The sequence below is a fragment of the Dasypus novemcinctus genome, chromosome 14, assembly GCF_030445035.2.
Source record: "Dasypus novemcinctus isolate mDasNov1 chromosome 14, mDasNov1.1.hap2, whole genome shotgun sequence".
Lineage (NCBI taxonomy): Eukaryota > Metazoa > Chordata > Mammalia > Cingulata > Dasypodidae > Dasypus > Dasypus novemcinctus.
Window position 1 is genome coordinate 75,845,147 of NC_080686.1, and position 12,017 is coordinate 75,857,163.

The 12,017-nt window shown below is 34.5% G+C and overlaps 1 protein-coding gene across 2 annotated transcripts in view; it reads right to left on the bottom strand.

Moving 5' to 3' along the window:
• Positions 1-12,017, bottom strand: part of CSMD3 (CUB and Sushi multiple domains 3) — a 1,328,729-nt gene that overhangs the window by 29,708 nt on the left and 1,287,004 nt on the right. For both annotated transcript variants that reach the window (XM_058275930.2, XM_058275932.2), the window contains 3 exons: positions 10,073-10,252; positions 7,226-7,399; positions 575-748 (listed from right to left, as the gene is read on the bottom strand). In XM_058275930.2, the coding sequence (XP_058131913.1) occupies positions 575-748; positions 7,226-7,399; positions 10,073-10,252 (528 nt within the window). The remainder of the gene's footprint in view (positions 1-574; positions 749-7,225; positions 7,400-10,072; positions 10,253-12,017) is intronic.

Here is a 12,017-nt window from a genome sequence, read left to right on the forward strand (position 1 = left end):
GAGTTTTGTTTTGTTTTTTCCCCAGAACCAGGACTTAGTTATTTGGATTCCTCACAGACACCTGTAGGAAATTCAGTCATAAGTATATTCTAGGTAGGGCTGATATTCTCTGAGTTGGCTCATTTGTATGGCAGATTATTTGGTTAATTTACCAAATGTGTCATTTCATTTTAGTATTACATAAATGTAATTACTGACATTTTAAAATCAGTACAGTATATCTTTTGGATATTTTAGGAACAATTTGAATATCACATGAATATGCATTATTAATTATAAAGATGTATACAAATACTAGTACTTACTAATGCTATTTAACCTGAAAGCTTTTTCCTTCTTCATTTTATTGATAAATAAGAAAATTATCTTAAGTGATTATTCTAGAAGTTTAAAATGCTAAAAGCAATATCATATTATCATATTTTCAGTTAGAGTAACTCTCCAATTGCTTCTACATTTTACGTTTATTTTTCATACTTAGCCAACTATAATATATAGGATAAAGAAAACCATGAAATGTCACCATCTATTAATTTCAAAATTACTGAGCTTAATCCACTTTAATCATTATTACCGATGCAATGAGGTGATGAGCCACTCCAAGTGCCATCTGCTTGACATATTCTGGTGCTTGATCCCACCAATATAAAAGGAGAATTGCAACTGAATGAAACCTCTGACTGGTAGATAAAGCTTTTGCCTTCTCTTTTTCCTTGGGCAGGTACTCCTGGGTCACCACAAAATTTTGCTGCATGTGAAAAAGAAAAAAAAAAGATACTTCTTTTTGCTAATGATTTAGGATTCTGCAATGTAAACAATTCAGAAAAATGATGACAACTGTATTGCACATATTAATCTGTCCCAATACGATGACTGATTTTTTTCTAGTTTATATCAACAGTAATAAAATGCCAATCTCAGTATAATACTCAAAATAGTAGTTTAATTCTGATAGTTTCCACCTTATAGGCTACCTTAATAAATGTAGATTAACTTTGTTTTTTATTCATCATAATTGAACCATATGTTTGTACATATAAACTGCAAAGTTGGAGTGTACTCTTGGGAAGGTATGGGATTCACAGGTGGGCTCTGTCATAAGGACCAAGTCATAAACTATATTGTACTCTCTTAATTGCTCAGACTTTTTAGATAAATAAAAAGAAAGATGATACTCCTTTTGTTTTATTCTGCTGAAATTTGGAGCACTTATCTTTGTATAGAGTTGCCTTTCTCTTCAAAATCGGTGAGTGGCTTTTGAGTATGTGTTTTAATAAAAGAAAAGAAGGCCAACAAAGACTAAATCTATACAAAACTAAGCAATCTCCATGTTCTACAAAAAAAAAAAAAACACTGAATAGATCAACTTGATAGAATTTTTAACCAAATCGATTAGATGTTTCCATTCAAATTATTTGTTGAGTAAATAATGTTGTCACCTGCCCTTGTGAAATTTATATATTTATGAGGGAAGCAAACAAACAATAACATAATAAGCAAGTAAAATATCCTGTGGGAAGGTGATAAGTCCTATGGGGAAAAACAGTGCAGGGGAAGGAGACCAGGATTGTGTGTTTGTGGCAGGGAGCAGGCAAATTTTAAAATAAGGTGACAAGGTGTCCCATATTGAGAAGGGATTTGGAGGATACAAAATATTTAGGCATACAGACATCCCTAGGGACAGTATTTTAGAGACTGGAAACAGCATTGTCCAAGTCCTATGCTAGGGCAAGTCTGGCATGTTGGAAGAAGATTAAAGAGGCCAGAGTAAGAGATAAGGTTGGATCATCACAAATGTAGTAAACAAGCCAAAGTTACCTACATCAAATGCTTTCAAGTTTTAAGTTTGAAAATTAAGTACCTGAGAGTTAATTGACCTCTAAAAATAAATAACAACAAACCCTCTTTAAGAATAACTACTACCATAACACATTTTACGTTGCATGACTATAAAATGTATCATCCAAGCCAAGACACATGAGAGTGAAAAAAAGGTTCTAAATGGCAGGATACCGTCCCAGTAAACTGGAAAGTATGGATACTCCAATTACAGAGAACCTTGATCTTGGCTCAATGTTCAAAGAAAGATCTTCCCTAAAATCTAAAACATTAGGAAAAACTTGAATTTTCAAAACTATTCAAAGTTTTTTTTTCTTTTTAAAACAAAGTTAAAGACAATCACTAAATATTAAAGCAAAATATATGGAGAGGAAATTTTTCAGAATAAAGTAACACAATTACCATTAATTTATTGTTTTTAATTTTCACTATCTCTTGGATATTGTAGATTTTGGTGCTACTTGGCATCCACGCACATCTAATAAAATAAAATCAAAGTCCAGAGACCTTGTCTTGTTTACCTCATTTTGATTTTAATAAATCTTTGATCAGTAAACATCATCAATGAGCATTTCAAAATAAGTAATCATTTCTATCACTAAGTTATTTCATAACCTGATTCTAACGTGTTTCCCTTGCATATTTCTGCTTAGTCATTCATCTCAAAATCTTACCTCTATTCAAACAGAAAGAAAGAAGTGGGAAGCAACCACATATACTTCTCAATCCTCTCTCTCTCTCTTTCTTACTGTCTCTCTCTCTCACCCTGAAATCTGGGCTTCTGATTTCCATACATTTCTTGATAACTTTACTTCATTCATTACATAGATTAGTGATATCCATGCTTAAACATTGTATTGTTTACTTTTGATACTATAACAAATTTGATATTAGTATTCTTATGCACATGTACAAAATTTTCAGTAGAGCATATACTTATGAATACAATTCCAAAAAGATACATAATTCACATAAAATGTTACATTAAAATATAAAACCTTCCCTTATACTCCACTTCCCACACTCCCCACTCCTCCCACATCAACAATTTCTTTCATTAGTGTGGTACATTCATTACACTTGATGAGTGCATTTTGGAGCATTGCTACAAAATAATAGCAACTACTTTAGTAAATTTTTGTATCAATTTACACACCTATCAGTATATAGAAGTTTCCCTTTCTCCACATCTTCACCAAGATTTGATGTTGTTCAACTTTTTCTTTCAATCTGATGGCTATTAAATGTCTATCTATGTCTTTAGTCCATTTTTTGTCCTGTCTTTTCCTTTCTGGGAATTCCTTATATATTCAAAATATCGTTGCCATTTTATGCATAGTAATTATATTCCTCAAGTTTGTGGCTGGTCTTTGGATGATGATAATTTTTTTTTTATTTTAATGTAGCTGACTTTTTTCATTGTTTAATTTATAGATTGCACATTTAGCATCTTGTTTAAGAAAACCTTTTTACCCTAAGGTCATTTAGATATTCTTTTATGACATCAATAAAACATTTTTTGGTTTGTCTTTTACATTTAATAAATCTGACATTGATTTGTCATATAGGATGAAGAAGGGATCATATGTGTGTATGTGTGAGTGAGAGAAAACTAATTGTCCTGCAGTATTAATTGAAATATCAATATTTCCCCACTGATTGGCTGTATACGGACATACCTCAGATATATTATGGGTCTGATTCCAGACCGCCACAATAAGCTAATATCACAATAAGTGAATCACACTATTTTTTTTTCCCAATGCATATAAAAGTTACATTTACACTATACTATAGTCTACTAAGTGTGTAATAACATTATCTCTAAAAATAGCAATGTGCATACGTAATTAAAAATACTTTAATGCTACAAAATGCTAAACATCATCTGAACCTTCTGTAGGTTGTAATCTTTTTGCTGGTAGAGGGTCTTGCCTCAAGGTTATGGCTACTGACTGATCAAGGTGGTGGTTGTTGAAAGCTGGTGTGTCTCAGGCAATTTCTTAAAAAAAAAAACAATGAAGTTTGCCACATTGATCGACTCTTTCTTTTATGAAAGATTTCTCTGTAGCATGTGATGCTGTTTGACAGTATTTACCCAGAGTAGAACTTCTTTCAAAATTGGTGTCGGTCCTCTCAAATCCTGCTGTTGCTTTATCAGTTAAGTTTTTGTTCTCTTCTGATTCCTTTGTTGTCGTTTCAACAATGTCCACAGCATCTTCACCAGGAGTAGATTCCATCTCAAGAAACCACTTTCTTTGCTCATTCGTAAGAAGCACCACCACATCCATTCAAGTTTTATCATGACATTGCAGCAATTCAGTCACATATTCAGCCTACACCTCTAATTCTAGTACTTTTGCTAATTCCACATCATTTGCAGTTACTTTTGCCACTGAAGTTTTGAATCCCTCAAAGTCATCCATTAGGGTTGTAACCAACTTCTTCCAACCTCCTGTTAATGTTGATAATTTTATCTTCTCTCATGAATCACAAATGTTCTCAATGGCATCTAGAATGGTGAATCCTTCCTAGAAGGTTTTCAATTGAATTTGACCAGATCTATCAGAGGACTCACTTATTATGGCAGCTATAGCCTTATAATACATATTTCTTAAATAATAACACTTGAAAGTCAAAATTACTCCTTGTTCCACAGGCTGCAGAACGGATGTTGTGTCAGTAGTCATGAAATCAACATAAATTTCATTGCACATCTCCATCAGAGCTTTTGGGTGGTCAGGTACATTGTCAAAGAGCAGTAATATTTTGAAAAGCAGGTGTTTTTTGTTTTTTGGTTTTTTTTGCTTATTCTTGTTTTGTTTTGTTTTTTGAACAGTAGGTCTCAACAGTCAACAGTGGGTTTAAAATATTCAGTAAACCATATTATAAACAGACTTGCTGATATACAGGCTTTTTTTCCCCACTTATATAGCATAGGCAGAGTAGATATAGCATAATTCTTAAGGACCATGGGATTTTCAGACTGGTAAATGAGCATTGGCTTCAACTTAAAGTCACCCCTAACAATACCCTAACCCTAACTCTAACCCTAACCCTAATCCTAACCTAATCAGCCTGCCCTTTGGAGCCTGGTATTGACTTCTCTCTAGCTGTGAAAATCCTAAATGGCATCTTCTTCCATATAAGCCTGTTTCATGTACAGTGAAAAAATCCTTTCATTAGTGTAGCCACCTTCATAAATTATTTTTGCTAAATCTTGCAGATAACTTGCTGCTGCTTCTACATAAGCACTTGCTGTTTCACCTTGTACTTTTCATGTTAAGGAGATGGCTCATGAGCCAACCCCTATTAGCTTCAAACTTTTCTTCTGCAGCTCCTTCACCTCTCTCAGACTTCACAGAACTGAAGAGAGTTAGGGCCTTGCTTTGGATTAAGGGAATCTTAAAGCTGCTTTGATCTTCTTTCCAGACCACTAAAACTTTCTCCATGTCAACAATAAGTCTGTTTCACTTTCTTAACATTGGTGTGTTCATTAGACTAGCACTTTAAATTTCCTTCAAGAACTTTTCCTTTCCACTCATAACTTGTCTAACTATTTGGTACAAGATGTCTTACTTTCAGTCTGTCTCAGCTTTCAACATGCCTTCTTCACTAAGCTTAATCATTTCTGGCTTTTGATGTAAAGTCAGAGAAATGCAAGTAGTCCATTTACTTGAATATGTAAAGGTCATTGTAGGGTTATTAATTGCCCCAATTTCAATATTATTGTGTCTTAGGGAATAGGAAGGCATGAGAAATGGGAAATGGCAGGTTGGTGGAGAAGTCAGAACACCCACATTTACTGATTGTTTGCCATCTTATATGGGTGTGGTTTGTGGAACCCCAAAACAATTTCAATAATAATATCAAAGATCACAGATCTAATAATAATAAAAAATTTTAAATATTGTGAGAATTATCAAAACGTGGCACATAGACACAAACTGAGCACATGCTATTGGAAAAATGACACCAGTAGACTAGCTTAATGCAACAGGGTTGCCACAAACCTTCAACTGTAAAAACATGATATCTGCAAAGTAAAAAAAAAAATGATGTATGCAGATAATATATCAAGTTTCTGTGCGTGGTCTTGTCCTCTCTTTTCTATAACATTGGTTTATTTTTCTATGCCTATATCGATAGCAAATTACCATAATTAGTTTGTAATTATTAACTAATATTTAATTACAATAACATTATAGTAAGTTTTTGTATCTGCTCAACACCAAGCTATATACCAGAGATCTAGAGGTGAACAAAACAAACAGAAATCTCTTCCTTCAAGGAGTATATATTTGAAAAGAAGACACACACAAGACAGTGAAATTTATGTTTTAAGGAGCAAAATTCAAAGGCACTATTTTCTGTCGTTATTTGGAATTAAAAATAAAGTGACCTTGGAAGAAAATACTGAGAAAAAGCATTTTTAGTAAAAGTTGAAAGAATAAAAGGAAATTTCTGGGCACACCAAACATAAAGGGCCTGGTGCCAAAGTAAGGCTGATGGTCAAGGAAAAATATGGAAGCCAGTGTGACTGAAGTAGAGTGTATGAGGATAATTGTAATCAAAGGAAAGAAAGGAAAAGGTTGTGCCTGTAGGAAATTTGGCTTATACTCTGAAAGAGATAAGAAGACCCTGGAGGGATCTGAACTGCTTAGTCAGTTTGCCCTGTCTAACTTCAAAGTCTTGGGGACTGGTAGTGAGTATTCCTTCCACAAGCTGGGAAGGAAAGGTAGGAAGGTAGGTGACAGCACTAGATACTCCTCTCAGCGAGTACTGTTCAAATCATGGGACACAATCATTTGTGTAAAACAGAAATCTGACTTATATTTTGTTTTCTATTCCTCCAAATTAATCCTGAAAAAACAATTTTCTAGTGTATTTAGTTAGCAAACTGTGACCTCTGTAAAAGACAAACAAAAAAAAAACCTCTTGTTCCTCTGCTCTTATGCCATCAAAAGAACTTGATTTGAATGAAAATAGAGAAGTGTCCTGTGTTTATTGCAGAAGGAGATTTTGAGGTAAATTACAGAGCATTCTTCTTAGATAAAATGGACAGAAATAGAATAAGTTTAGAATTAATCTAAAGAGGTGTTTAGATTGAGGAATGATTTTAAAACATGAAAAGTCTGCAAACAAGAAGTTTAATTTACAGTTTGAAATCAGTGCAGAAAGAACATAAGGATTGTATTACATGAAAATTTACATTTGTAAATAGTAATTTTTCCTTGAATTTTAATGAGGCATTGGAAGGACCTTACCATCCCGTATTCATCTTAGCAAAATAGGAAAATTTGAAATAGCAGTTGTAATGTTAGTAAAGTGATTCTAAGGGAATGAAAATGGGACACATACTATTAAGTATAGAAATAATACTTACGTAAGCACTGTGGTACTTCCCCACTCCAGGTGCCATTTCCTACACAGGTCAAAACAGCAGGAAAGGATAGTTCATAGCCTGGAGAACAGATGTAGCTAATACTAAAGCCCCAGTCAAAATTTGTTCCTTCCAACCTTCCATTAGAGACCTGGGGAGGATTTGAGCAGGTAACAGCTGCAATTACATTAAAAGTGATTAGACACAGCTGTCGAAATATCCTGGCTGTAAAAAAAAAAAAAAATCATTAGAAGAAGCATATGTGCTAATTTAACCTTTTGGAGGACAATATATGTGACATGTTTTTTTATCCTGGTAGCATTCCTGAAACATCCCTGAAATTAATCCCTATAGGATGCAACTATTTCTTGGCAACATAATGGCTACTGGTTGTCAGACATTGTCTTATAAAATAGCAAGTTTCCTGACATCCAAGGAAAGACAAATAGAGGCTAACCTATTCAGTATATTGTAGCTGATAAATTATTGGTTTTATATAAAATTATTTTCCAATGACCTTTAAACAGAGCTGGGTTGTCTAGATAGCTAAAGTATGGTATCAAGAAATTTGGGAGTAACATTACATTTTTGAAAAAAAAATCATGTATCCCATTAAAATATCCAGATTGACTCCCCTAGATTTATATATAAAACCACTTAGAATCATATGTTAAAATTCACTATGCAGTTGGTGAATGCACATTTAATAAATGTTTAAACATTTACGTTTTACTTGTTTTAAGTTGTCTTTAACCAAGATGGGTTTGATAAAGTGACAGAGATGAAGGGAAAAGGTGAAAATGTGGAGTACCAACTTTGAAATTAAAAAAATGATGACTGTAGGAAGCATATTTGGCCCAATGGATAGGGCATCTGCCTACCACATGGGAGGTCCAAGGTTCAAACCCAGGGCCTCCTGACCGTGTGATGTGCTGGCCCACAAACAACTGCTGATGCACGCAAGGAGTGCCATGCCATGCAGGGGTGTCCCATGCATAGGGGAGCCCCACATGCAAGGAGTGCGCCCTGTAAGGGGAGACACCCAGTGCAAAAAAATGTGCAGCCTGCCCAGGAATGGCACTGCATACACGGAGAGCTGACACAGCAAGATGATGCAACAAAACGAGACACAGATTACAGGTACTGCTCACACAAGAGGACACAGAAGAACACACAGCAACTGGACATAGAGAGCAGACAATGAGGGGATTAGGGAGGGGAAGGGGAGAGAAATAAATAAAAAATAAATCTTTTAAAAAAAGGTGAATGATAGTATTTTGATAGCTTGCAACATTTATGAATAATTTTGTGGAATTGGTTAACACCATTATCCACAAAATTAGTGAATGTATAAAATAACTTCTAAAATATGTCTATTTACATATTTTTATCCTAACTTTGTTTATAGCAATCTGATTCAGAAAATGTATAATCAAGAGGAAAAAGACAAACACATTGGAATTATTATTTTCTGATAGATTATATATCAGGGACTCTTATATTGTTCTAAAGTACTTAAAACAAATGTCTAAAAACTTAAATTATTCAAAATCAAAATTATTATGAAACAATGTAAATTGTCCAATATTGCCTCTAAGTTATTCTGCAAGTAATCATAGAGTTGGCAAAAAATAATAAAAAATAAAAATTGTGAAATTGTTTCCAAAGGGAAAAAAAAACAAATAGCATACATAACAAATCAATGCCTATATGGACCAAAAGATTGTTTTTCAAGATTGCTTTCTTTGAATAAACAGTTTCTCCCTTTCTTTAGGAAAAAACTACAGGTCAATAATTATGGTTGGCCATTCTCAAATAATGAAGATTTTTCTTCCCACATCTAGGATGACTTTGTTCAAGAGAATTGGTGAATTTTGTGAATCCCAGAAAAGATTTGTCCTTGAACTAACCCATTCCTCTGAGTGTGGGGCCCTTTGATTGCATTAAATTCAGTTAGGGGCCTTTGGTTAGATTACTTGATTAGATCAATTTAGGACTTTTGACTGGACTATACCAGTGAGGCATGACCAGGTTGGGACTTGGCCCTCTTGCTGGGTCATTTATAAACTAAGAACATAAGGAGAGACACAGAGAGAAAGAGAGTCATGTGAGAGAGAGGTCCAAAGAAGCCCTGAGAGGCTGAGGGAGGTCCTGAAGGCCAGAGGCTAGAATCAGTAGCACATAGAAGCAAGGAAACAGACCCCTGAGAGGCTGGGATTATAGAGCAGCTTAAGACTGAGGAGAGGATTTCATATGCCTGATGTTTGAACTCAGCTTGAGGAGATGGTGGGCCTGGAGGGAAAGGCTGAGACCTCAGCAGAGATGTGCCAGAATCACCAGTAGCTGACTTTAGTAAGAAAGCATCTCTGATGATGGCTTGATTTGGACATTGTCATAACCTTGAAACTATAAACTTTTACCCTAATAAAATGTCCATTATAAAAGCCAACCCATTTTTGGTATATTACATTGGCAGCCCTTTAGCAAACTAAGGCAATCAGCAAATTAAAATTATAATAAGGTTATGCCCTCTTTTAAATTGTAAATGTTTATCAATCAATATAATTAACAAAGGTTACATATTAAATTACATAATATTTTTATTGTTTTGGTTGCATTGAAGTGCTTTGTCATAAATCACAATAAGATATTTGTGGAAATATTTTTAAATCCTAAATATTTTAATGTATATGGTTTAAAATAAAAATGTTAGCAGACAAATTTTAGTGCAAAAAAAAAAAAGAAACTGAGTACATAAAATAATTTAAATTTACTTTAAATTTTCATATAAAGAATAAGGATATATATGATGGTTAACATTTATAAATACTGAAGCAATCATTATCATACCTCTGCAAGTTGGCATTACTCCACTCCATGTGCCGTTAATTGTACATGTCCTGATTCTGGAACCATTTAATTCCATTGTATAGCCTGGCTGGCACATGTAGGACACATTTTGTCCAACCACATAATCATCTCCATATCTCAGTCCATTGGCTGGTATACCTGGGTCTCCACAACTGATTACTATCAGCATTAGATTAGAAGAGCAGGTGGTTAATGTGGCATGTATTTAATGCAGAGGAGTAGCAAGCATATGGCATATTTAATATATAAGTATGGAAAATTAGTTTTCCTATTCATTTTAATAATAAAACATAAGCATATTCAAATTCCATCTTTATAACTCCTGATTTTTATCAGGTGTGCTTATTACAGATTATACACATATGGTTTAGAAATTATCAGTTAGACCCTATAAAGGCTAGGTTATTAATTTGTAGGGAATTCTGATGTTGCAACCTCTTTTAAACTGCATTATATGACCTTGGAAAAGTCTTCCTATAGAAGCATGATTATTTAACTTAACATTTGAAGTTTGCATTAATATTTATGGTGACTAAAAACCTCAATTTACCAGATTCACTAGTTAGAAATCATATATCCTGTATATCTTCACTCAACTGAATATTCTAAAAGATTTTAGTTTAAACAACTCTGCATGCAAAAAGAAAAGGCATAATAAGTGAAAGTGAATGAACCATAAAATTAAATTTGTCATAAATAGAGCAGATAACATAATTGTGGTAGCCAGTGAAAAATGAAAATGTGGCCTTGATTGTGAGGGCATCAATTTCTGCTTTCCACAAGCTCATCGCCAACTCATGGCAGAAGGCAACAACTAAGACATTATAACTTCCACTCTGGGATGCACTTGTTACCTGAATTGAGGGTGGGTGAAAGGTCTCCTCCAAGTGACTTACCAAACATGCCATCATGCTGCCAACCTGGGAGGGAGATAGCTACCACCCTAAGATACTGTGAACATGACCAATCTTGACCCTTCCCCATATTTATACCCAGGTCCTCAAAAGGGGTGGAGGACAAAGAGTGGAATGTGGGTGCCCCTACTGAAGTAACATCATCAACCAGCTGGGCAGAGGGTATCATGTGTCCTGGACCAGGGGTGGGAAGTGGAGGCCAGGCAGGGTCTGCAGCACTGAGGCAAGGAGCAGGAGGCCCATCCCCATCCCAGAGAGGCAGGGAATTGGGTCTGCACGTTCACGTTAACTGAGGCAACAACCACTCAGCCCATGCTCCACTATTCCATAGAAATTCATTTACAAAACACAAATTCAAAGAAAAAGCTATTAAAATTTTTAAGATGGAGATCACAATGCATTAAACCCCAAGCATGGGGCCCTGAGGAGCAGGGGTCCTTTCCGGTGCACTGGTCACACACACATGGAGCTGGCCCTGATCAAATACATACGATAGACTGTTATTTATTTCTGAGGCTACCCAAACACTTTGAACAAATATGAGGCAGCTTAGAAAACAAAAATAATACTATATATGGCATTCAAGAATGAAAAAAAATACAGACTATAAGTAAGCCATAAAAGCACTAACTGTTTTGAGGCATACGATGCAATAAGCATAATTTGGGCAATGACTTTTCTAAAAGCTTTCTGGCAGCTAGCAGAGAAAGGAAAACATAGATGGTTGTCCTTTATTCTTTTTTGGAGCTAGAAAGTATGTAGCATATTTGCTTTTTAGTCTAATGAATCTTCTTTGTTCATAAAAGGGTAAGTAATTTTACCAGGTAAATCTCCATAATATTCTTTTATAAAAACTAATTCTTCCTAGAATTTTAGAGGTATGAGGTTAAAGATTATGAATGGATTAAAGCATAAAAAGGTCTTAAAAGCCTTAAATTGCATTGTATGAATTAACTTAGCATTAAAAATTATGAATATCAAGATTCCTTTCGTATTATTCTAATTTGTTG